General features: G+C 51.5%; 1 protein-coding gene across 1 annotated transcript in view; it reads left to right on the forward strand.

The window, feature by feature from the left end:
* The first annotated feature begins 246 nt into the window (after nt 1–246).
* The window catches only part of Rab6b (RAB6B, member RAS oncogene family), a 70,920-nt gene continuing 44,402 nt past the window's right edge, over nt 247–26,764 (forward strand). The window contains exon 1 of the mRNA XM_031343520.1: nt 247–705. Within this exon, the coding sequence (XP_031199380.1) occupies nt 636–705 (70 nt within the window). The 5' untranslated portion in view covers nt 247–635. The remainder of the gene's footprint in view (nt 706–26,764) is intronic.

Consider the following 26,764-nt stretch of genomic DNA (forward strand, 5'->3'; position numbering starts at 1 on the left):
AAAAACCAGAAGTGAATGTCCCCCTGACCACGTCCTGACTTTTTTTTTTCTAGGTGAGTGGGGGAGACAGAAGCAACGGGAAAGAGCAAGCCACTCCAAAGGGGTCACCTCTCTTAGACGCCAGGGGAGGTAGCTCTCCAGAGCGGGCTGCCGGGGTGGGGGCTGGATGGCGCACGCCCCCCAAGCCCCGCAAACCCACGGGCTCCGCATGACATCAGAGGCTGGGGAGCGCGCAGAGCGCAGGCGCGGGCGGAGCAGGCGGGCGGGAGGGGGCGCGTGGCGCTGCTCGGAGAGCGCTCCTCCGCCCAGCTCGGTCCCTGCGCCCCGCTCCGCCCGTGCCTCGCTGCCCGCGCCGAGCTTCGGGCATCCACAGCGCGCCCGTCGCCCGTGCAGCCAGCGCCACCCAGGGCTGCGTCGCGCACCCCGCCTCCTCCCTTTCCGCCGTCGCCGTCGTCGGACACGCAGCCGCAGGCCGGGGCCCGGCCGCAGCTGGGGAGTCAGGGGCGCGCGCAGCCAGCCCTTCCCCCTCCGGCTCCCGCACCGCTCGCCGCCTCCCCTCGCCCTCCTCTCCCCTCCCTTCTCCTTCGCCGCTTCCTCCTCCTCCTCCTCCTCGCCCGGCCCCAGCTGCCAGCACCATGTCCGCAGGGGGAGATTTTGGGAACCCGCTGCGAAAATTCAAGTTGGTGTTCCTAGGGGAGCAGAGCGGTGAGTACTCGGCTTATTCTCTCGGCTCAGAGCCGAGTCTTTTCCCCACGCCGCCCATTCAGCCACCCCACTAGGGACCCTCCCAGCCCCGGCTCACCAAGGCCCTTCCACGCCCCGGTAGAGGAGAGGGATGCAGATGGAGAGATGGGGCTGGCTCGGGCGGGGCCGGGCTGGGGAGGACCAAGGGGGAAAGGAAGAAGGCAGCTCTGGGGTCAGGGGATGAGGATGAGTGTGGGATCTGGTTACGGGTACCCGGTGCAGGTGCGTCCGGGAGGACCGAGGGCGGCGGCTGGCTCGCCGACTCTAGGCGCCGGGCTCGCGGGCTCGCTAACTCGCACTGCGGCACAGGCTGCAGAGCACTGTGCAGGTGCCTGAGTGCCGGCGAGGGTGTGGGCGAAGGGACAGGCACCTCTCTTAGGAGAATGAGGTGGGGCTGGGAGCAGGTTGCCCCCTCCCCAACGTTGCGCCCGAGGGGCTCCCAGCGGACCCTGCCTGGAACCCGGGGAAATGACACGTCCAGCCCTGGAGCAAATTGTTGTTGGGAAATGGGGGGCATCACACCTGTCCCTTTTCGAAAAGAGTGGGTGCAAGTAGAACAGGGGAACAGGGCACTTAGCGTCTCTGGCTTTCATCGTACTGGGCAGAAGGTTCTAGACTCACTGTCCTTCACTAATGCATTAGCCTCTTTGGGGCTCAAGGGTGTGGATCGCGAGAGTGAAGATTCTCCCCATAGCAGGTGACTTGGGGGATGGTACAGAGGCATCTCATATCTATGAGCTTGGCACTGGGCAGAGAAAGGCCTAGGCGACACGCCCTGCCTGGCTTCCCTGCCCCCTCTAGAGAGCATCCGTGGAGCTGGTGGATTCTCCCACCCCCATCTCCCAGCTCACCGCCCTTCTTGGGGGAGGGGAGGTCACCGTGGCAGCCAGCCAGAGCCTAAGGAGGGGGAAGAGTAAGGTTTTCTTTGCTGCTCAGGAATGTCTCCCCTCCCCAAGTGTCTGAAACCCAGATTGGTCCAAGGTGGGACGCTCAGACTGAAGAGCCGCGACCCCTCTGATACCTGTAGGAAGGAGTGGCTCCTTGAGAGCCTCGGTCCAGTAGACTCATAGCCAGGGGGTAACAGAGACAAGCTGGGCTTCTGAGCATTTCGGTTGGAGGAGAGGGGGATCCCTAGGGGGCGGGATCCCCAGCTCCAGCTCTATAAACCAGTTCTGTTAGCTGGTTTAGAGGCCAAGAGGAGGAAGGCTGTGGGAGGACCTGGTGGGCCAGGCACGGTGCAGCTGTGACGTGTGCATGTGGGCTGTGGAGGTCACATGGCCACCTCCTGTCTGCTGATGCTCAGTACCTGAGATGGGGGGTTGGGATGGGGGTGGGGGGAGAGAAGTGGTTGCCTGTCCTGGAGAGCTGGGTTTGGGACATTTCACATCATACCCAGCTCAGCTAGGTAGCCGGCTGGATCTGATTTCCTGTGCTTTGTAGATCCCAGTGTCACAAAGGACACCTCCATTCCCTGCTGTGTGGAAAGGATTTGGGAGCACCTAAGTCCTAGGAGGGAGCCTGCAGGTGCACAGCAGCCTTGGGGTGGAAGTCTCAACTGTGATGTCGGTTGCCTAATCCGAGGCCACCTAGATACTCAGTTTCTATCTCTGAGTAATGGGTGGCTGGAAGCAGCCCTTACGTCTCATGGTTGTTACCCCCTCCCCCCGTGCCTGAACTATGCTGGAGTTCAAAGAATATTTGTTTATTCTAAATCTGAACACAATTCCATAAACAAATCATATGTGGTGAGTTTGAATGAAAACTCTGGGCTCCCTTAGAAACTGTGCTGATGGGTGGGACACTCCCCCGCACCCCAGTGAGAGTTCTGCCAACCCCTCCAGGTCTGGAGTCACAGAAATGAGAGACAGCCTTTCCTCATGCGCATGCTCATGTGGAGAGGGCGTGGGGAGGTCTTGCCCAGAGACCCACTGTGAGTTGTGAACACTTTGGGAGCAGGAACCCACACTTCACTCTTCCCGTCTGCCATTTTTAACTGGCGTGTCATTGGTAAATAAGATGACCTTCACTGTGGGAAGCCAAGTCTGGAACCTCTTTGAGAGGATAGATGGGCTCAAGAACGGTTGGTTGTGGCATGGTAGGAATGCTCGGCTAGTTGGTTAGGGGCAGAGCTCATAGGCCCTTAGAGCATAATCCATGGGTGAGATTGACTGCCAGCCACCTTGGTCCCTTCCCGCAGGCAGCCCAGATCCCTTGAATAGCTTCTTCCACTTCGATGTGTTACTGGTGAGTTCTTTACCTCGGGTTTACAGAACTCGTGGTGTCTGTGAGTCCTAGGGGTTATGTGTATCCCTGGAGCCTGGTGGGCTGTGACTGTAACGCCTTCTATCTTACCTCCTGACAGTTTGCCTGTCAGCATCCTCTGCCGCCTCTGCCATGGAGGGAGGCTCCTGACGTCTGGTCCAAACCCTACCCTAGCTCTCCTTTCCAATGTGATCTCAGAGACCCCTCACCTTCCATACCAGGGCACTTGAGCCAACTGAAATCTGAGGCCTAAGCCTCGCTATGGCCTAAGTCTCCCTATAGGAGCCGACTAATGGAGATGGAGGAGGGAGGCAGCCAAAGAGGTTGGAAGGACACAGACTTCTCCTGATCTTTATTCCTGGCATTGTGGTAGCATCCCTCTAGGCTTGTGGGCAGAGACAGCTGGATTCCAAAGAGGGGTGCCAGGCGTGGAGCAGAGTAAGGAAGAAGATACCCTGGAGCAAAGAATCATAGGTAGGCATGAGGCCTTCGAAGGTGCCAAGGAACTGGTTCAAATGGGAAGCCTTTGAGTGCCTGCTCCCCAGAACACACCTCCATCCCGGCAGAGAGTGTGTCAGCAGAGTGAATGGTGTATCCTCTGGCCTATGGACTGGAGTCTGACTGGCAGTGCCTGCCTCATATGGGGTAGGATCCTAGCCAGGTGCTGTGGACGTAGGGTGAGGTGTTGTCCTTGCATCAGGGAGCTGTGTGGGTCTTCCTGATTAACCCTAACACTGATGGCAGTGGTGGGGAACACAAGAGGGTGGTGCACACTCCATAGCATCGGAAAAAGATAGGCAGGTGTCTGAGGGAGAGTGGGCCTGCACGGTGTCCATCTTTCTCCCAAGTTATCAGAGCCTCCAAGGGGATGTGGACCTCACCAGACACATCCTGTTGTGTGCGGTGAGGAGGGAGAGAAGGGAGAGTGGACAGACACAAGGTTGGCTATCCACTTTCCCCGGGGCCAAGGCTGTAGGCCATCTGCCTCGGTAGGCCTGAGTATAAGGAACAGGTATAAATTTCAGAGATGCTCCTCTCTCCTTAGCCCAGCTCTGCAGAAAGTAGAGATGGAGGCACACCTGTCGGGAGTGACTCTAAGGCAGTGGTTCTCAGCTTTCCTAATACTACAACCCTCTAACGAAGCTCCCCATGTTGTGGTGACCTCCCCGCCAACTGTAAAATTGTATTTTGTTGTTGCTTCATAACTGTAATTTTGCTACTGATATGAAGAGTAATGTAAATCTCTGATATACAGGATATCTGATATGTAATCCCAAGCAGATCTCAACTCACAGATTGAGAACGGGATGTTCCGAGAGATTGTTGGCACCCAGTGGAGTCTGTCCTCTCCTTCCTCTTCAGCTAAGGGTTAAGGAGCATCTGCCCACAGACTGAGCCCTGTTCCCTGCAGCCCTGTGGTGCACCAGCACACGCTGCCCTGCACTAGCTTGGAGGTGGGCCCACTGTCCCTTCCAGCAGCTTCTCTCCTTTCCACTTCCAGCCTTGTCAAATGGGCACAGCTTTGATTCTTTTAATGAGCATTTAAAAAAAAAAAATTGGTCATGTGCAGTCCCATAGAGCCCTCTTCCGTCTCAGTTAGCTAAGGATTTTAATTTAAGGATTTTAGGGTGAGTTTTAAGTGGGTGACCAAAGCAGGCTGAGAGGATTGTGTCTGAGTCATCTCCTGCTCCCTGCTCCCATCTGTGGGCTGTTTCGTGTACACCGGAGATCTTGATGAGAAAAAAAAAAAAAAAAACGATGACATCTTTGATGTGTGAGATTTGCTGATGGCCTGTCAGCAGATTAACAGTGAAGGAAGGCAAGGCAGCTTTGTATGGTGTTCGCCCTGGCACCTGGCACTTTCGCAGGCCAGGTTCTTCTTACTGGGGAGTTGGCAGTTGTTTTTTTTTTCCAGAGAATTGCATCATGGTGCCATAGTCATGCCCAGGCACCTGAGATTCTCAGAGGGTTCCCCAACTCCCTTTATATCTCTGAAGAAGTATGGGGGTGGGGTGGGGGCTCCGGTACTACCAGGGGTGGGAAAAGGCATGGCAGGCCAGAGCAGATCTCTGGGGAGACCCGGACTCAATCACCATGCTGTTCTGTGCCTCAGATGCTCATCTCGCTTTTTTCCTCTCCTAATTTTCTCTCTCTCCCTGCCCCCTCCCTTGGATGCTAGGAAAAGAGAGAGAACGTTGGATGTGTATAGACCCCTTGATTTTTTGTTTGTTTGTTTGTTTAAAGAAGTGTAGGAGTCACGTGGACAGTAAGATAGGGATATCAGTATACTTCCTGTTACTATAACGAAACAACCGAGTCAGGCCAGCTTTGAAAGGAGAGCAGGTTTGTGGAGCTCACATTCTGGAGGGTCAAGGGCAGGGTGCTGACATTGGCTAAGTTCTGGTTGAGCTCTCGTAACAGATGACATCATCATGGGGAGTGAGTCTGAGGGCATGAGGATATATTACCACAGGAAGTTAGATAACTTCACAAGCCTTCCCCAGCCCCAACTCCAGTGGATCAAACCCCTCTTGGTAGGTTTTCAGTCTTTTTCATGAGGGGCTAGGTGAAGGTCAGGGGATAGGAAGATGGACAGTGTCTTACAAAGGCCTTACTGGCTTTGAACTCCCTGTGTAACTAAGGATAACCTTGAGCCATCCTCCTCTACCTCCTGAGTGCCAAGGGGGGACTGGATCTAGGGCTTCATGCATGCCAGATTAAGCACTAAATCCCCTGGTCCCGCCTCTTAAAGGACCCACTGCCACATGAGGGCCAAGCCACATCCAGACCAGAGACTTGAAGGGTTAACCCTTATGCAGCATAGGAGAAAAAACGGCATCATTAGTGCCAAAGATAAATGCAAGAGGACTTACCATAGAGAGAAGAGAAACTAAAGTGTCCTAGTTATGCCCTGGAGTAATCGCCAGTGTTTAAGTAATGTGATTGTCGTTACTTGTAATCCCCAAATGCTCATAAATCCTTTTAAAATAGAACAAAATAACTTTCTGTCCTTTTTTCTTCAATACCACACCCCTAAAATCAGTCTGTGTTGGCCTGACATTGCAGACCATCCTTGACAGACCTGAGAGAAGTAGCATGTATGTTACCTCCATCCGGCTCTCCCCACCCAACTTCTGCACCCAGGGCCTGTCACTGTTGCTTTAACACAACAGGGCTGCTTGGTCTCGATATAACGACATTGTTGGGCAGAACTGTCTGGGGAGCTGATAACTTTGTTGGGTAGAACAACAAAACCTAAACAGGATTGGACTACTGTGCTGGACATTTTCTGTCTGTCTGTCTGTCTGTCTGTCTGTCTGTCTGTCTGTGGCTCTTTGTTGTTTCTCACTGTGCAGAAGTGAAGGTGGAGGAACTCTTGGTGGAGGTTGCCAGGGAGAAGGACCAGACACGCCCTGAGATGGGCAGCTCTTTTGTTCCAGCCAGAAAGACGGGCTGCTGGGAAACGGGGCTCCAGGCAGGGCCTGGGGACTTGAAGTCCCAAGAGGACTGGGAATGGCAGGCGCTTTGTTTCTAGAACCAGCGAGGGGGCCGAAGTTGGCTTACTTCTCAGGGCTTCTGAGGAGGTCTATATTATATGTCTGGGCTTCAAAAGTCAAATTTTCTTCATTATTTCTATAACTTTTGCTTGACTCTTAGGAGCGATCATTTTAAAGAGTAAAATTGTGGTTGCCATGAATACTTTTTTTTATCACTTTAATAAAGTAGTTTATTTTTAGAAGAAAAACATATTTATCCTGGTCTCTTGGTAACAAGACCAATGGGAGCCCAGGTAACTGGGGCTACGTACCTCAGCCTAGCACTGTATCCAGGGAGTGATGTACTCAAGGGACAGGCCTGAGTCCTGAAGAATACAGGTGACAGTGTGGCCCTGAAGGCAGAATTGATTCTTTAAAGTGGTCTCCGAGAAAGACACAGAAAGGTTGCCCACGTCCTTTCTCTGTGAACCTCAGGTCTATGTCCCAGCCTCCCCAAGAGCACTTTGCACCTTTCTGGTCACTTTGTGAGAAACATGCACTGATTGTTATTTTGCGGTTCATGAAGCCGAGGCTTGGAGAGAGCTGGTCCTGCCTACCATCAGTGTAACAAATTAGAGTTAGGAGTGCCAGGGCTTGGGGGACAGCTGAGTCAGGAGAGTGCCTGCCTTGCAAACAGGAATATCTAGCTGAGTTCGAACCCCCAAACTCCCCAAAAAAGTAGAGTGTGGTGGCAGATGCTTTTAATCCCAGTACTGGGAAGGCAGAGGCAGGTGGATCCCTGTGACTCACCAGCCAGCCAACCTGATCTACAAGGTGAGCTCCAGACCTCCAGGTCAGTGGGAGACCCTGTCTCAAAATAAAAAGGCAGATCATGAGGAATGACACCCAAGGTTGTCTCCCCTGCCCCTGCCGCCTTTCTTACACACACGCGCACACACACACACACACACGCACGCACGCACGCACGCACGCACGCAGACTTGTAAGCATTTGGACCTTTGGATCAGGTCATTGTCAAAGCCAGGAGCAAGGTCAAAAGAATACTGAGGTCTTATAAGCACAGGGTCTGCCATAAATGACTCAGAGAACATCTGCGCCAAACACTTTGCTCAAGAGGAACCTGTAGATCCACTGACCATAAAGGATCCTGGAGCCAAGCACAGGGAGGACGGGCTTTGGGGAAGGAGGCAGGCAGGGTCTCCACAAGGGAGTCTGGCAGCCCTGGCATTGTGTGGCATTGTGCAGTCTGCCTCCCCACACAGGGAACTGCTTACTTTGAATGGTTTGGAGAGAACCAATAGAGAATCAGCCTTCAGCCTACTTCTTCTGGGGACCTGCTGCTGGGAACTGGTCACCAACAAGGGAAAAGCCAGTCAAGCCTGTGTCAGTTTGTCAAACCATTTGCTGTGGACTAAGCCCTGCTTGGCCTTGTCCTGCTCATAGGACTGCAGTGTCCTGGAAACACAGATGGTTTTTGCACCTGTTAAATGAGCCCCCAGTCCACTCTGGCTCCCAAGGGTCCTGGGTAGGGTGGCTGCTTGGTCCACTGGGGCTCCTGCTCGCCTCTGTCTTTCAATGCTAGCATTAAGCAAGATGTCAGGCCTATCATGACACTTCAGCCTGGAGATGAGCATGCTGCTGGCGCAAGGTGCTGCAGAGAGGCGCTCCTGATGTGTGTTTTGGCCTATCCTGTACTTCCTGTCACCAGAAGGCACTTCTTCCACATATCAATGGCCTAAGGTGAAGGTGGCAAGGAAGGCGGCAGCTCCCAGGCTCTCCGTATTCAGGATAGGGAGACAGCCAGAACCAAGGTGGGTGTTAGTGACCCTGCCTAAGCTTCTGCTCCAACCATCACTATGTCAGACCTCCTGAGACCTGGGCTTCACCCCCGTCACTTGTCTGGGATGCAGTAGAACCATGCACACTCATTCTCCTCAGCTGGCATGACCTTGCTGGAATTTCACAAAGATCAAATGCATGAACACACAGCATGCAGTTAAAGCTCATGTACCAGCTGGCTTTGTCAATAAAATCGTGATGGAGCCTCCCCCTCCCCCTCCCCCTCCTCACCTTGCAGCTGTTAGGGAAGGAGCAGAGATACATGAAGCATTTCTGCAGGTAAGCTGTACCTCCCAGCCTCTGGATGGCACGACCTAGTTGACAGCTGCAGAAATGGAGGCTCTGAGAGGTGGGGCTTTTTGTGTGCCCAGCAGAGCCCAAAGGCAGGCAACACTCCGCAGGAAAGAGACTCAGGCTCAGGGCTTGCTTGCCCCTTGCTCATCACCCTCAGAGGCAGGAGGTACCACTGACAACAGTTTCCCCGCTTGAGCGCTACCCATACCCTCACGGCAAGAGCACTTCATGCTCCCTGACAGACCACAGGAGCAGAAGCTGCTCGTGATGTGATCTAGACTGTTCGGATCTGCACTGGGCCTAAGGTAAGTGGGAGGAAGCCCTAGTCATTATAAATAGGAAGCATAATGTTCAGAAGCAAGGCCGTGACCGTGGTCTGCTTGAGCAAGTCCTGGGGAGCTTCTCATAGGTTTTATGGTAAGTGGGAAAGCACCTGCAGGCATGGGGATGCAAGGGACAAAAGAGCCCCGCAATGCCAAGACAGTAGAGGGCTTAAGGTCCCTGAAGGACTGAGCAGATTCAGGGCTGCTGGGACCCTGGTGCCCTGCAGGTATGGGAGAGTAGCCGGTGTAAGGGTTGAGCCTACAGACGATGGCAGGACCAGCCCGAAAAAGCCTCCCTTGCCTTCCCACACTGGTGTCTGAGCCTGTCCTATAGAGAGTGGTGACCCCTGGAGGCTTGGACAGAGGAGGCCCATGCTCATGGATTAGGGGACAAAGGCAGAGTGTGGCATATTTGAGGGTCCAAGGGATTGAACTGGGTCAGATGGGGCATTTGGGGAAGTGTAAGCCCAACTTCTGCCTAGCTCTCTGGCTTGTTCGGTTGGGTGGGTATGTTCTCTCAGTTTGATCTGCAGAGACAAGCTTCAAGACAATGAAATGAATAAGGGAGGGACTCCCAGCCTTCTCCATACTGCCCTCAGATGTGCCAGAACCAGCCACCGGGAACTCCCCTATCACACTGCCTCCACAGCAGCCTGGGGCCCCTGGATACAATTGACCTTGGGGACATGGGTGTGGGGACATGGGTGTGCCAGTCCGCAGCAGTCTTTCCAGACTTTCCACTGCTCAGGCAGACATGGCCTCTGATGCGCAGTGACGATGGGACTCTGATGAGCTTCCTGTCATTCCTCCTCTTTAGGGGGGCCCTGCCACACACTTCCTTTGCCTTCTCCTCCGCTGCTCTCCTTTAAGATTAGGAGTTTTGTGCAGCATGGACTAAGAGAGAGTGACATTGCCTGCCTTGGTGATTGAAACCTAATCTTAAGCTGGCTGCTCCAAAAGCTGAGATGTTTGAGAGCCAGGGGCCAGAGTGGAGGCAGAGGACTGCCACTCTTGAACACAACCCTAATTGAGAAAGAGCAGCCCATTGGGATCCAATAGGAACCGTTTTTCACTCTCTTTTCTTGGCCGTCTTCCAATGCAACAGAGCACGGCCTGGTATGTCTTTGGCAGCATGGATGTAGTCCCGATAAGTTCATCTGCAATGACAGCGTTCTCTAGTCACATTCATGGCCCCTTGAGCAGCAGCAGATCTATGGTCTCTGCAGTCAGGGTGGGTGAGGACTCTTCCTGTGCTGGTGTCCAGCAGAGGAGAGGGGGACAACATTGACCTGTTCCAGCCTCCTCTGCAGGGGTGGGAGCTGGAGACCTATCCCTAGTTCTGGAATGCATTGCTGGGACTGTGACCAGTGCACTAAAGCCAAGTCCCAAGGGACAGGCAGATAAGCTTCCGGCTAACTCAGAGAGACGAAGAGACACATTCCACCTTGACCCTGTGGTGAGCAGGAAGTAGGTCATAGGACAGAGCAGTGGAGCCACTTAGAACACATTCCTCATCTTTTCCCCTCCTGCCCAGTATAGTGAGCAGCCTGGGAGGGAGCCACAGGTATGGCCAGAGGGAAGAGAGACCAGGGATGTGATGAGTTAGAGAGTGCACTTCCTGCTTCCAGCACAGGCCAGACTCACCTGCCACACTAGGTGTGCCTTAAGGCGTGCTGGCTTCCTCTGAGGCTTCCAGAGCCAGGATACTTGGCGGTTTAATGGTGCTCTCCATCCTGGGATTCTGAGCAAAGTCCAGTTAAAGACTGGAGGTTCTGTCAAACTGTTGCGGGTTCTTGGGCAGAGTGTGTTGTGACTGTGAAGGGCTAGAAGAGGGCTGTAGCCCAGTGGGGAGAGGAGGACTCTGCCTGGTGCTCCCTGGAGGACCTCCAGCACTCCCACTGCCTGAGCACTTCCTGCGTGTGTTGTGTCTTGGGGTGATGCCGAGCCCCACCTCTCCCTCCTCCAGGCGTCTGCGCTGCTGCTGCTGTGAGCCTGTAGATGTACACTTTTATCTGGCCACTGTAGAGAATGCTTCCAAATTATTTTTAAACTCTCAGCACATCCTACGTGAAGGCCCAGAGCCTGTAAGTTCTGAATTCAGGCTCATCGGGCGCCCTTCCCCTTCTCTACACCCTACCGTAAAACTGCAGGCCACTGCCCAGATCACGAGGAGCAAGAGGCCTGTTAAGGCACCTAGCCGGTCTCCTGTCCTGAGCCTTTCCTAACCACATCAGAAAGTGCCAGAGCCCCACTAGTGGAGCCAGGAAAACTCTGTGGCTCTTCCCCAGCTCTGGGAACAAAAGAGATGCTAGAGCTGGCATTGTCTGGTGTCTTCTGTTTGGGGGGCCCAGGTATGGCGTGGGGGTCTGGGCAGAGGGTGTACCAGTGCCTGGACCAGTAGACCCTACAGAGCAGCCCTCCATTCTGCCTTCATTCCCAGCAAGGCTGGGAGAATGTCTGAGGGTAAGGAGACCTTGTTCCGGGGGATCAGTCCGGGTCCTAGCAGTAGGAGGGGCAAGGGAACCATTTAGGAAGTGGAAGGGAGCCTGTCACTGTGAGCCCCAAGTTCTCAGATGTCCTTCCCCTGCACACAGATGGGACTTGTGACTTGGTGCTAGCCCGTACAGTATGGCAAAGGTGGCGGGAAGTCATTTGTTTAATTGAGCACGTCATTGGGAAAGGTAACAAGATTGTTTGTCCCTTGACTGTTTCATTTTACTTATTAATTAAAATTCACTTTAAAATTTTCACACGTGTATACAGTGTACTTTGATCATATCCACTTACTTTCCCCACTCCAGTCCCCATCCCCGCTCTCCCATCCCCTGGCCACGCCAGGTGACATCCTCCCCTGCTCTCCACTATATTTTTTTGAGGCAGGGTCTCCCAGTGAACCTGGAGCTCACTGATTGGCTAGATTAGCTGTTCAGTGAGCCGTGGAGGTTCTTCTGCCTCTGCCTCTTGGGCTAAGATTTATAGGTCACCCATGGCTTTTCACACAGGTGCTGGGGATCCGAACTCAGATCCTCATGCTAGTGTGGCGAGCCCTTTATCCACTGAGCCATCTCCTCAGCCCTTCTTGATTGTTCCTCTGTGCCTCAGAGAAATCAGCTGCCATGCTTTGGATGGGTGTGTGTAGAGAGGATCTGGGAACTGTCTGTGGCTGATCTCTAAGAAGAAAGTCTCTCCAGTTTTATAAGCTTGGAAGAAGTCTCTAACTTCAGAAGAGAAATACAGCAGACACCATGTTTGTGATCTTGTGAGACCCAAGCAGAGGACCCTTCAACCCATGCCTGGACTCCTAGCCCACAGAGATATATCTCCTAGGCACTGAGAGATATAAAAGTTCACTGTTTTGAGCCACTGTGACAATTACCGATGGTAGTTGGCACACAGCAATATATGGCTTATACAAAGGAGAGAAAGATCTTAGGGTAGGGAGATATCTTTATCGGAGAAGCAGTAGAGTTCTCAGGAGGGACTCATGACTAACTGAGTCAAGCAGCTATCCAGGCCCGACCTTCGAACCCCTGATGTGTGATCTGCTTATGTTCTTCATGTGTTCCTGTCTTAGTCAGGGTTTCTATTCCTGCACAAAGCATCATGACCAAGAAGCAAGTTGGGGAGGAAAAGGTTTATTCAGCTTACACTTCCATATTGCTGTTGATCACCAAAGGAAGTCAGGACTGGAACTCAAGCAGGTCAGGAAGCAGGAGCTGATGCAGAGGCCATGGAGTGGCATTACTTACTGGCTTGCTTCCCCTGGCTTGCTCAGCTTACTTTCTTATAGAACCCAAGACTACCAGCTCAGGGATGGTACCACCCAGAATGGGCCCTCCCATCCTTGATCACTAATTGAGAAAATGCCTTACAGCTGGATCTCATGGAGGCAGTTCCTCAGTGGAAGCCCCTTTCTCTGTGATAACTCCAGCCTGTGTCAAGTCGATGCACAAAACTAGCAAGTACAGTTCCCAAATAAACCTTGATTCCTAGAGTTGTCCCCGTCAGATGCAGGACCAGAACATTGTGTAGGGCCTTCTGCCATGCCCTTGTGTTCTGAGGCCACTCTGATCGATGGCCCACCCAGGAACCAGGCTTTATTGTCCTTTAGCCTCTCTGCTGACCTTTAGCATTTCCCATTGCATGTTTACAGTGGGGCCTTACTTAGCAGGTGACGTTTTCCTGGTCTGGTGACCCCTTGGTGACCTTGTGGTTTCATAGCAGCAAGGACCAGAGTATAAAGAAGAGCTTCGGAGGGTAGCTCTCAGTTGTACATTGGAAGAGACGGTGCCTGCATTTGGCCCTGGTTAGACAGGTGGCTTCTGAGGGTGATCTCTCAGTTGTGCATTGAAAGAGACAGTGCCTGGATGTGGCTTTAGTGCTGTATCCTGCTAGACAGGAACACCCCACACCCCTGGCTTCACATCTCTCTGCTAAGAGCTGCTGCAGAATCTTCTGTGGTTTTGGACATTATCGGGCTGCTTGGAGGAATGGCTCCTTGGAGACCTAGAGCTTACAGAGTTGAGAGGAGACTCTAACCATTGCCCTGGTTCCCCGTTTCCCCATCCAGTCTGGTGCCCGACCAGCAACTATCTGAGCTCCACAAAAGCTGGAGGAGACACAGCGGTCCTTCCTGCATCCCTGATGGCCCTTATCCACTCACAGGCCCCGGGCCCTGAGGTCCACAGTGTGTTTTCCTTCCTCATGGTACCTCAGCAGGAGGCCTGCCCCTACTCAGGTGTCTGAGGAACAGGAGGACGGTCGATTTTGGCTGAATGGGAGGTCTAGAAGTTTCTTTCTTGCTCTTGTATTCCCCTTTATAGCTGGCTTGAGTGGGGCGGGGCTGAGCCTCTATCCACTCCTCCTCCGGCCAGCAGAATGTTGAGCAGCTGTGTGGTGGTCTGTAGGAGGACAGAAGAAGCAAGAGTCCACAGAGGCAGCATCAGAAGCAGCCCCCCCATTTGGAGACTAAGAGCACCCCAGTTTGCCACCTAGCACGATGCTACCCCATCCCACAGATCCTTTGAGAAGGGAGTAGACTTCTGGGAAGATGTTTGCCAGCATCGGTCATCAGGTCCCTTCCACACTCCTGAGCAAGCTTTTTCCCATTGTCACGTCAAAGTCGTGACCCTAGTTTGAGGGACTATAGGTGGTTACAAGTCTCTCTGACACCTTAGGAAGCATAGCCGTGTACCCTGCCCACCATCGTGCCACTTCACCCCTTTCCTGTGTTACTCAGACTTCTAGCATCCATAGCACCAGCCTTGGGAAGAGAAGGATGAACTTTACTTTGCCAACATTATGGCCGGATGAGCCAAGACACCTGTTAGATAAGCTGTCAGATCGCAAGAGCAGAAACTTCCTAAGGGGACAATGGGGACATAGCGTTCATCTCTCCCTTCTCTAGAGCATGTTGTATTCATGGTGGACCAGTTCTGCAACACATGCATTCGTGGACACAGTTGGCCTGGAGGGTCTCGATGGAGTTGGGCTGAGCCTCAGAGCAATTGAATGGTAGCACATTTGCCCACTCCAGTGTGACTCTCCTAGGTAGCCAGGGGTTGCTATGGATACTGCAGATGGGGACCTGCCAGTGCGGTGTGTCTGGCACTCAGAAATCTTTACTTGGCCCTACAAGGAGGACACCATACCTTTCTGAAGTTGCTATGAGTGTGCAGTGCATGGAAGCAGAAAGGATTCAGACCTGGGTAGGCTGGCTGGGGTCAGAGTAGTTCTGCAGCCTACAGAGGGGTGCCAAGGTGTTGGGAGGGTCTTAGAAATTGTGAAGGTGATTTTTTTTTTCTTTTTTGGATTTTCAAGACAGAGTTTCTCTGTGTAGCCCTGGCTGTCCTGGAACTCACTCTGTAGACCAGGCTGGCCTCGAACTCAGAAATCCACCTGCCTCTGCCTCTCTAGTTCTGGGATTAAAGGCGTGCGCCAGCACTGCCCCAGCTCTAAGTTTCTTTTACAATAGATCTGCAAAGTTGTAAGTGATCTCAGCACCTGTCTGTCTTTATTTCACTTTCATTTCTGAACTGTTTTTTCTGGGAATAGAATCTGGGGCTGCTGATATGTTGAAGATGCCCCTTACTCGGTGTGTCATCGTCGTCACTGGAGTCCTAGGCCAGAGGCCAACTCTGAAGGTCCAGGCCACTAAGAAGGCAGGTGGGATAGCGGTGATACAGTGAGGAAGGATGTTAAATGCACCGCTGTGCTGGGAAGCAACCTCGCTTAAGCCTGCAAGGTCCATCTTCTGGGGACTGACTCAGGCTTTAGGTTTAAACAGAGAAAGATTGTGAGTGAGGCCTGCGTAAGTAAACAGGCTTGGTTCAACTGGTTTAGGTGATTATTAATCAGTTCCGGCTCTGTGGGCTGGCTTGAAGTCCTTGCTTGAGAGGGCAGGCCAGTTCCCTAACGACAATAGCTTCTGAAGGAAGGGACACTGGAGGCAGGCATTCTGTCCCCAAGGTATCCAGGTGATGGCAGGTTTAAAGCTGTGAGTGGCTACTTCCTGGTACGCTGTGTCTCATTTCGATTTGTTTGGGGTGGGAGGAGTGGAGTCTCTTGAACAGAACTTTGACGGGACGACGATTTTATCTGCATACTGTCAGGCTTGAAGGGAGTGAGATAAGTCCCTGACTTTTTCACAGACCGCTCTTGAATAACTAACATGCCTATGTGCAGAGTTAAGCAGAGCCGGAACCGGAACAGGGCCTCACTGTGTAAGAGATGAGCCTGCTTCTGCCTCCGGAGGGCTGTTGGGATTAAAGGTGGACACCGGTCTACTCAGCTCTGACGCCAAGCTTAACCCCAAAGAGAAGGACGTGAAAGTGAAGACTCTTCTTTTGCTTTAGTTCCCTCCTGGGGCCAGTGAGGAGCCAGGTTTCTTGGTAAAAGCAGTTTCCACACGCCTGTGGTATCATTTCAGAGTAATGAGGATTCTTCTCATAATTCTCTCAGACTTATTGTTGTTTTTGTTTAAATAGTTACCTTGAAAGCGACTTAAATGGCAAAAGTCTTGGTATTCACCCACGCTTGTCCATCCCTCTCTTGTGTCTCTGTGTTTCTACCCAGAACCGTTTCCCGTATTCCTGAAGAATTTCCAAGAACGGTTTTTGTCATGAGGATCTATTAGTGATAAATTCTGTTAGCTTTTGTAGATAGATAGATAGATAGATAGATAGATGACAGACAAACAGACCTCTTTATCTTGCCATTGCTTTTAAAGAGATTATCCCTAGGTATAGAATTCTAAGTTAATACTTAGTGTAAGTTTTTACTTTCAGAACTTTTTTTTTAAACCTTAGGGCTGGGTATTGAACCAGGGCCTAGTGTATGTTGAGCACTCCGGTGTCTTCTTGCTTATATCGCTTTAGGGAAGAGCTCTGCTCTTATCTTCACATCTTGGTGTCACTGTCTAGATGGCTTAAGCACCGTGATTGGACAGGTCAGAGTGGAAAGCTGGAGACTTGGAGCAGTAGCATGAGTCTCATAGGGGATGTGCCCCACTCCAGCCCCTATGTCTACTTTCAGAGTTGTCTTAGGGTTTTACCGCTGTGAACAGACACCATGACCAAGGCAAGTCTTATAAAAGACAACAGTTAATTGGGGCTGGCTTACAGGTTCAGAGGTTCAGTCCGTCATTATCAAGGTGGGAGCAGGGCAGCATCTAGGCAGACATGATACAGGCAGAACTGAGAGTTCTACATCTTCATCTGAAGACTGCTAGTGGAAGACTGACTTCCAAGCAGCTAGGATGATGGTCTTAAACCCACACCCACAGGGACACACCTACTCCAACAAGGCCACATTTCCAAATAGTGCCACTCCCTGGGCCAAGCATATACAAACCATCATAAGAGTCTGCTAACCACTGACTATATGCAGCCAGGAAGTGGGGCTTCTTGGTGGACTTTTGTTGAGCTCTGCTCTCCCCTCCCCTGCCCCTCCTCTCTCTCTCCCCTCCCCCTCTCTTTGTTTCTTTTCTCTTCTCTTCTTTTCTTTTCTCTTCTTCTCTCTCCATCTCCACTCCCCGCTTCTACCTCCCACTTCAGCCTTTGCGATCTCCAGTCACATAGAGAAGACACGGGACACTGCCCTACAGCTCGCTGGTATTCTGCTCCTGTTGATTCTTTTATCTGCCTCCGGTTCATCTTTGCTAGTGTTTATCACGGTTCCCAAGTTCCTTTCTCTTCTGTGATGTGCAACCATCTCTGACATCATAGTAGTTTTCACTGCTGGAGTTTTGATTTGTGTCTTTAAAAACATATTTCTTGTCTCTATTTAATTTTTTGGACACATGGAATGCAGTTATAATAACAGTCTCATAAGTAATTTTCTTGATCTGCTAATTCTGCTGTATCAGTTTTGTCTTGGTCCCAGTTGATTTTTTTCTCTCGTTTTGTGTTCCCAATTTCAGGCTTCTTTGCATACCTGGTGTTTTTTTTTTTTTTTTTAAGGTTTTAAGTTTTTATGTGTATGAGTGTTTGCCTGCATGTGTGTCTGTGCACCACATGTGTGTCCAGTACCCAGAAGATAGCATGGAATCCCCTAGAAGTAGAGTTACAGATAGTCGTGGGTGCTGGGAATTGAACACAGGTTCCCCGGAAGAGCAGACAATGCTCTTAGCATCTGCACAACCTCTCCTAGTGATTTTCTTTTTTAAACTGGATATCAGCTATCGTGAACTGTGTACTTTGTGTCATTGTGTACTGCAGTTTTGCATTCCTATAAATGTTAGGAAGATTTGTTAGTTGGATCCTAAGCAACTCAGTGACTAGCAACCCACTTTGAGCACAGCCCTTCTGAAGACTTCCCCAGTGTCTTTTGAGAGATGAGCATCCACAGTGGTTGGTAGGGACAGGGGGTTGAGGGGAGTCATTCCTCTGTCCCAAGTAGTTTTTCCACATGCTGGCTTCTCAGGGCTCATTTTGAGTCCCTTGTAGACATTACAGTTTTCTATCTGGGCCTCCCCTCTGGAACTCTGTCTTGTAGACTCCAGTGGTTTCGCCACCTCTAGGCTCTCAGCTCTACCTCCTCGGCCTAGGTGTGCACCAGGTTCCCCAGGTTCCCCTGACCCTCACAGCCTTGTCTTGATTGTGTGGCTACATGGCATCTGTTTCATGTCTCTGGGACCACCATTGCCAAGAAGCCATTACTTTAAATGGCAGTTTTCCTCTATTTTGCCTGTCCTTTGGATGAGATGATGTGTCTGGTCTCTGTTACTACATTACAACTTGACCAGAAGCTAAAGTCACGGGATCTTGGGTTTCTCATGTCTCCAGTTGTTTGTCGGGACACTAACCTGAGCCCTTACCTCTGAACACTCACTTGGTCTTGCTGTCAGCCTTGGTGTCAGTAGCAGTGGTGCGCAATTACCTGTGTGAGGTCAGATTGGTCCTTGGTCTTGCTTGTCAGCCTTGGTGTCAGTAGCAGTGTGTGTGGTTACCTGTGTGAGGTCAGATTGGCCCTTGGTCTTGTGGTCAGCCTTGGTGTCAGTAGCAGTGGTGTGCAGTTACCTGTGTGAGGTCAGATTGGCCCTTGGAGTGGCTATTCAATTTCTGCACTCCAGACCCTTTTCTAAAATTCTTTTGGAATCCATCTCGTATCGCCATCTGAATCAGCTGCTGGTTCAGGCTCTCCCACATCAGTCCGAATACAGTGGTACCCCTTTATGACTTCTACTGCCTCAGCTACCCATGGGCAACTGGAAGAAGCGGGATTAACACAGAATAATAAGATGCCTTGAATGCAGACCTTAATAACAGTGAATTGTTATACTTATTACATTACGATCATTATCAACCTCTTACACTTACTTAGAAATTAAACTTTATCATGAGTGTATATTCCTAAGGTGTAGTATAGTTTATATAGGGCTTGGTACTATCTGTGGCTACGGGCACACTCAGGTCTTAGGACGAATACCCCATGGATAAGTGAAGGCTGTTGCACTGTGAATGCTATAACTGGTCCTGCTGGGTTTTTCCAGCTTTGACTGAAGATGAGCAGCTTCAGGGGAAGCTGTTGCAAAATGTATTTCGATAAACGGACTTTGCTCATGTGTTCTCTTTTTACTGACCTACCCTTTGCTTTCCTGAATTTATAAACAAGAGATCTAGTGTCACCAGCCAGCTGGCTTGAGCACCGGAGGTGTGATTGGACAGTTCAGAGTGGGAGGCCAGAGACTCAGACTTAGAGCATAGCCTGAGTCCCGTAGGTAGACACAGTGCCATTGCTGGGTACCAGCAGATGCTAAAGCCCATACTCCAGGGCGGCAGACTCCAGATTGCAGTGAGTTCTCCTTCTCACTAGGTTCACACAAGCCCTCTAGTAGAGTCTTGTGTGAGTATCTGAAGGGAGACGGTTGTGTGCTGCAAAGCGGGGCTTCTCCATTGGAGAGGTAAGTTGGCGCTTCCCTGACAGTAGACATCCACAGGGACTGGGAAGCTGTTAAGGCTTATTAAGAAGATGCCATATCCTGACACGGTCTTCAACAATTATATTCCAGTCTTATTTTCGAGACTTGTCTTTTTTGGCACAGGGAAGGAATTGCCTAAGTAATTAGATGAGGGCAGGTACTCTCTGGCTCAGTGGTCCTGAGCCAGAGAACACAATGTTACCCCCATGCTAGCTACCCCAGCTCTCTTCTGCCTTTCCGCCACAGCCATCTAGACTTCAGTTCCATCCTTTGGCTTCAGGGCTCTGGGCTGGATGAGGGGAAATGGGACATGACTAAGATTTTGAAGCCCAGGGTAAGACGATGCTGCCCACAGCAGTAAAGGAGCCTGTCTAGAACTCCCATTCACAGTATATCAAAGTAGATTCGGGTCTTAAAGACCATTTGGCTCAGCCTCGATGGAATACCAATGAGCCAAGGCAAAGCCAAGACGTGTTCATGGGCACATTGGCAAGCTTGTTGATCATGTTACCCGCCTTAGGCCTCCATCACTTGACATGCACCTCTGGCTGAGTCTTGATGATTGAGCAGGTCACTGTTATATCAATGAACCCATCTCTCTCATGAACAGTGCCTTCCTCAGTTCTGGACTATTTGTCCCAAATGTCTGTTCTGGGACACAGTGTCTTTATTAACCTGAGGCCTTACACTGCAGAGCCACCTTGAGGCAAGCCCATCCTGTATTTCTGGTTCATGGTTTCCCTTCTTTAGCCTTCGACAGTGTGATGTCCCCCTTTCCTTTTGTTGGCCACGTCTTCCTGTAACTGAGTCCTGTACCTACTACCACCATGTATATACCCTTGTGACTTCAGGTGGTAGAGGTTGGGGCAGGGGCTCCATGCCACTCCCTGACCTTGAGCTGAGTAAGCCTCAGGTCAGAGCTCAAGACCTCTTCCTGATCCTGGCCTGGGGTTGGCTTTGGCTTAGTTTTAGTGTGTCTTAGGGTTAGAGGAGGGAACACTCCTGTGGCTCATGCACCCCAAATCATTCATTCTCACAGTGGGGTTGGCCAGGATAAATGCCCCAAGGGTCTGCTCAGGATTGGGGAAGAAGAAGAAATCTCAGTTAGGCTTGGCTGGGCAGGAATGATTTAGTCTGAAATCTCTTAAGGCTGTGGGAAGGAGGGATAGAAGCAAGACTAATGTGCAGGTTCCCAGAGGGCTTTGGAGAGTAAAGAACGGACTCAGAAATGTGAAGTACTGTATAGTAGTATCTGTAGGATGTGCTCACCCTGATGGGTACCCCAAGCTCACCTCATAACCCCAGGTTTGTACCTTTGACTGACTCCTCCCCATTTCCCCCGACCCTGTGCCCCAACAGCCACCTGCAATTCTTTGTCCTGTATTGTTGTAGATTGAACATACAGGTGAGACCATGTGGCTGGCTGGGTCTTTTTGTGTGTCGGATATTGTCATTACAAAAAAAAAAAAAAAAGGTATGAGTGAGGCTGGGAAGATGACTTGGTTGGTAAAGCACTTGTTTTGCAAGTGTATGGATTGAAGTTCTGGTCCCCAGCATCCACTTAAATGCCACCTGTAATCGCAGTACTTAGGAGGTGGAGATGGGGCGTTGTTGGAGCAAGCTGGCTAGACTAGCTGAGTCAGAGAACTCTGGATTCAAGTGAGAGTCCCTGCTTCAATACAGGAGGTGAAACACAATCAAAGGAGATGCCTGGCCTCTGGGTGACGCACTCACACACATAGGCACACACACACACACATAGGCATGCATGCACACACATACACCACAGGCACACATAGACACATGCCAGAAAGGAAGCTGTGTTGTGATGAATACATTAGTTAGACTAACTGTCATGTCACTGTGTTTGTATCTATAGAGAGGGGGAGTTCCACCAAAGCATCACCTTATATATTTTAATTATTTATAATATTGACTTGTCAGCTATGCAGCTGGAGAACACACAGTTGAGCATAAAGCAAGAAAATGGCAGAGCTCTCTCTCTGGGCAGCAGGAGGCCCTGGCTGGGCACCTTTGGAAGAGTCTCTCCTAGCTCAACCCTTGGGCAGCTCTTCCTTGTAATTAACTTTCTACTGAAGGGGGAGCTGCTAGAAAAGAAGCAAGACAGCCAAGAATATATGTGTACAAAGAGAAACTGAGGCTGGGCCTCCCAATGCACTGTCTGGTAGCCATGTGAAGGGTTAGCTGTTGTGTCACTGAGGGGCACAGAGCTTTGATGAAGGTGTCTGGAAGACTGACTACAGCGTGCCTGAGGCTCCTGGACAAGGGGAGCACGGTTGTCTGCCGTATTAGACTTTGTGGGGAACAAGGGACTTTTATTTTGCCCTTCTGGTTTCTGCCTTATCCTGTCTACATGGCTGAAGTGTGGGTTTCTTTTTTATTTACAACATTTTGTTTTGAATTCTTCTTCTTCATCATCATAATCATCACTATTGAAATTATGTATATGTGTCCAAGAAGGCCAGCGGTATCAGATCTCCCCTGGGTCTGGAACTGGAGTTAACAGTAGTTGTGAGGCACCAGACACGGGTGCTGGGAACTGAGCTCCAGTCCTCTACAAGAGCAGGCAGTGCTCTTCACCCTGGAGCCATCTCTCCAGCCCCTGGGGTGAAGACTGCTGTGTGGCTAAGATCTTTCTTTGGATCCCCTGATCCTATTCTTTCTTGCTCTCACAGAAGGGCTGGAATCCTCGGGGATTGCAATGGCTCCAAGGTCAGCACCCCATCAGGGCTACATAGAAGACGAGAACTCCCTTCTGTCGGCCTGGATCCTCACTTTTCCAGCAAGCTCAGAGGGTGGTAATGAAGAGACATCTGAGTCAGGACAAGCTTCCACAACACTGAGCTTAGAGGAAGTGGGGCTGTGGGGGTGGGGTGGGCAGGGGAGACTGAGGCAGGAACACTCAGTAAGAAGGCCAGAGGGTCAGGCATGGTCAGCCCTGGCTGGTACAGAAGGGCCTGAGCCACACAAGCCTGCCCCATGCCTTGCTACCCTCAGTCTCCCTCTTCTTCCTGCCCCCCCCATCCCCTTTTTCCATCTTTACTGGCCCCTGAGTGAGGCCCAGGCAGCTGAGCGTCCGCTGGTGGAGGGAATTAGCATGCTTAATTAAAGTGTCCAATGAAGAGCTCTGCGTACTTCTTAATTACTGTCTGAGTCTGTGGGGGGAAGGTTTGGAATGGGATTTTTTTTTCTTCACCTGTTTCCACATTTAGACTTCATCGAGCCAGCTGGGCCCTGAGGGCTCAGGTGGGAGCTGTCAAAGCTGCTTTTGAACTTGAGGTGGCAGAGCAGGGTGTGGAGGGGAAGCCTGGCCCCAGGCACATTTGCCTTTCGCAGTTAGAGGGCTGGGTTTTTTGCTTCTTGAACCTAGAACAAAAGGAAACAGACTCAGACAAAGGTAGCGGGTGTCTTCCTTGCCTCCTCTCCTCCTCACAGGGCCTGGGTGTCCTGCACAGCGAGACCCGGCCAGTTTCAGGGTGCCTGGTGTGCAGAGGTTTCCGGGGAATGGTAGACGCGTCTTTTGGGGGTGCTATGAAACAGTGACATAGGGTCAGGGCAGTATTGTAAGATTTGGAGAACCGAGTCTTACGTTCAGGATGTCGTCCCACTCACAAAAACACAGAGACGGAGAACGATCCAATTAGCATGAGGTTTTTAATGATCCAGTATACTGGGGTCATCCAGAATTCAGGCAAAGGCGACCCCGAGGAACAAAAGCCCACACTTTTTTTTTAAAATTTATTTTTATTATTTATTTTATGAGTACACTGTAGCTGTACAGATGGCCGTGAGCCATCATGTGTGTGGCTGCTGGGAATTGAACTTAGGACCTCTGCCGCCCCGCTCGCTCCAGGCCTGCTCACTCCAGCATAATTCACTGTAGCTGTCTTCAGACACACCAGAAGAGGGCGTCAGATCTCATTACAGGTGGTTGTGAGCCACCATGTGGTTGCTGGGATCCGAACTCCAGACCTTCAGAAGAGTAGTCAGTGCTCTTACCCACTGAGCCATCTCACCAGCCCCAAGCCCACACTTTTTATACCTTCCCAGTACATAGATTTACAGCATGAGTTGGTTATCTCTCATTGGTGGAGCCCATTGTCTTTTGAGTCCATTGACCTCTGTGCCCCATGTGAGGAGGAGATACCAGTTGCACATAGGAGGGGTGGGGGGAGATCCACCCCTACTGGGGACATTTCCTGGAACCGGGCATTACCCCCGCAATTAGGGCATCTCCTGGGGATGGATGTTTGCTCAGTAAACCCTTCTGAAGCTCTCTGCCTTTAGGCTTAATGGACATTCCTGCCTCCTTGGTATTTTTATGAGGTGTCCCTGTTTGCTCAGTTCTTACAGCAGCTTGTCCTCCTTCCAGTTCAGGGCCAGGATGGGAGTGAGCTCTGTCTGGACCCTCAGGAGGACCAGGCTGAATGGCATCTCTGTCCAGGAGTGCTGCAGAGCCATTAGGGACAGCAATGTGAGCAGGCTGCATGCAGGCCAAGGCTCTTGTATGTGGCCAGGCCTTGGTGGACCCTTCGTCAAGTCTGCGATGATTTCTTATACTCCCTCACTCCCAGGCCCTAACAGGGGTCTCTCTGCCCACATTCACACTAACTGTGGAGAGAGGGAGGGGATGGCATGTCCTTCACAAAATGAGGCAGCTGCAGGACATGGGTCTGGAACTTACCATCTATTCAGCTTTCATCCTGTGAGCCAGGTCCAAGCCACACCCAGAGTCCTCATGGGTACTGACTTGGGCACGCCACCCATGGAGCAGTGTGGGTGGATGTCTTGAGGGTGAAGGTAAACCCGTCACCCAGCCCTCAAATCTTCATCTTATCCACACCAAACCAGGTGTCAGCTCCCCTCAGAGAGGATGTGCGCCAGGACCCCCCAGCCTGGCCACATTGCAGCCTCCTACCTGAAGCTTGGTGTTTCAGGTATTCATGGCGGGGGGGTCTAGCTCTGCATGGCCAGGCCTGTTGCCGGAGAGCAGCCTGCTTCCTCAGTGTGAGTTTGGTTCCCAGAAAGAACCTGACACAGTTGGCACCCAATGAATGCTGAACCCGCACAGTCTTCTTCGTCTACTTAGAAACCACCAGATCGGGCACAAGTCAATCTGACTGGAACTTGTGCTGAGATCGGTCCCAAAGCCTGTGGGAAGCCTGTGGAGTGCATGGACCCTAGGGAAACAGACAGGCAGGGTCTAGTAGCGGGCCATCAAGGGTCGGCAGTCAGTCTGTCCAGCGGCCGGCAGTATTGCCACGGTGTGTGGAAGAGAGCGCCTCACAGCCTGTGGGTATGCATGAGCCTGGTGCAGCAGCTCAGGAGAGAGCTCGAAGAAAATAAGGTTTTTGTGGGAAATATGCATAGATAGATCCTTTGCTCATGAGATCGAATGATTGCTTCAATATTTACTTCCTGGAAAAAGTGCTTACTTGAGTGTCCTGGTTGGGTCGTTATTATACCTTCACGGTGCTTGGAATCTAAACTTGTTACCTGATCGAGCCTTGTTTGCTGGGATTCCAGGGATGGCCCCATCATCTGCTGGTCACAAAGCCAGGCGACCCGAGGCATCCTGGGCTCTCACTTGACTCTGACCTGCCTGGAGGTCCTGTCACCTCCTATGTTATGTCCCGCCCCCTCCCCGGCCTCCGCTGACCCTGCATCCTTCCAAATGGTCCATCTCTCACCAGACTTCAGCCCTACCTCCTGGGTGGTTTCTGTAGCCAGTCTCCTAGAGCAGTGCGAGAGTTCCTTTTAAAAAGCTCAGAACTGCCTCTGTGTATCTCATGCCATGGATGAAACCACCCAAAACTCAGCTGCCCAAGGTAAGGGAGGATATTCACCCAGTTCTCTCAGGTTCATCACTGGAGCAGAACATCACGGGGTAGGTATTAGTTCTGAACACACAGCATTGTGAGTGCTGCTGGAGTCCTCGGAATGAGAAGGCTAAGGTGACCTGGGGTCGAGGATGTCTCAGTTTCTAGTCACATGAGCACCAGAGTGATCTCACTCAGGTGGGCTGGCGGGGCCTCTGAAAAAAACCTGAGATACCAGTTTTAGGGTGCACAAACAGGAGCACACTCCAGGCAGGTGAACCATTTCTGTCACCGGAGTAGGACCTTCCAGACACAGCCCCTGACGGAGTGCCAGGCTTGCCTTGTGAGGGCATATGGAATGGGGACCGTTCCCTGTGGTGGGAATATTAAACCACCATCCCTGGGTACATCTGTATCCTGCTGAAGCCTCCTCTGAGACTCTCACTGCCTTGGAAGCTTCAGCTATGGCTGCTCCGCCCTTGGCGGTGTAGCTTTCCCATCTGCCCCTTGTAGCTTCCACATCCTGCCCCAAAGGTGAGTTTTTGTTTAAATCGTCCCTGCAGCCCCATGGAGCTTCCAGCGTTCCCTCATGGGAACAGTGTTTTCATTTTCTTCGCACACTGTCTGCCTCTATTATTCTCGGGGGCTGGGGGGGGGCAGGGCAGTGTTTGGATTGAGGGGCCTCCATATAGGTCCCCATGATAACCTGGCCCACTCCCCTACTTTCTGAGTGGACGTTTTCTCCTCGGCCTCCAAATTTGCTTGCTCTTCCCGATGCCTGAGGTCTTGCTCCCCACCCCACCCTCCCACCAGCAGCTTTGCTGACAGACCCCAGGATCTGCTACTTGGCCAGACCTCTATAGGAGGCAGATCTGTTCTCCTTCACCGCCTGTTCACTTTTAAGATTTGGGGCATCTTTTTTTTTCTTTTCATTAGTTAATTAATTAATTTATTCACTTTACATCCTGACCCCAGCCCCCCTCCCTCCTCTCCTCCCAGTCCCACCCTCACAAACCCCCTCTCCCACTAACCCCTCCCCTTCTCAGAGTACCTACCCATGCTGGCACATCAAGTCGCAGCAGGACTAAGCGCATCCTCTCCCACTGAGGCTCAGCTATTACAGGCAGATGAATGGAACTAGAAAATATCATCCTGAGTGGGGTGACCCAGACCCAGAAAGACACATATGGTCTATACTCATAAGTAGATATTAGCCATAAAGTACAGAATAACTGTGCTACAACCCATAGACCCTAAGAAGCTAAGTAACAAGGAGGGTTCAAGGGAGGATGTTTGAATCTCACTGGGGTGGGGGTGATGGAGGGAGGGAACTTGACCTTGGGTATCTTAATGCATAGCATAGAGATGGGGGCTCCTAAGGAGACCCCAGTGCCAACCCCGCTGCCTGGCTTAGGGAGAGACCCGTGGGTGTTTCCTTTCCACCTGTCTGGAAGCTCTTGGTCAGTGCCACTTCGTGAATTTCCTCACCTTCATTTGGCTGAAAGAAGAATGCGCCTCCCTGTTTCATCACGTGGGACCGCTCCC

Source organism: Mastomys coucha, unplaced genomic scaffold, assembly GCF_008632895.1.
Source record: "Mastomys coucha isolate ucsf_1 unplaced genomic scaffold, UCSF_Mcou_1 pScaffold23, whole genome shotgun sequence".
Taxonomy (NCBI): domain Eukaryota; kingdom Metazoa; phylum Chordata; class Mammalia; order Rodentia; family Muridae; genus Mastomys; species Mastomys coucha.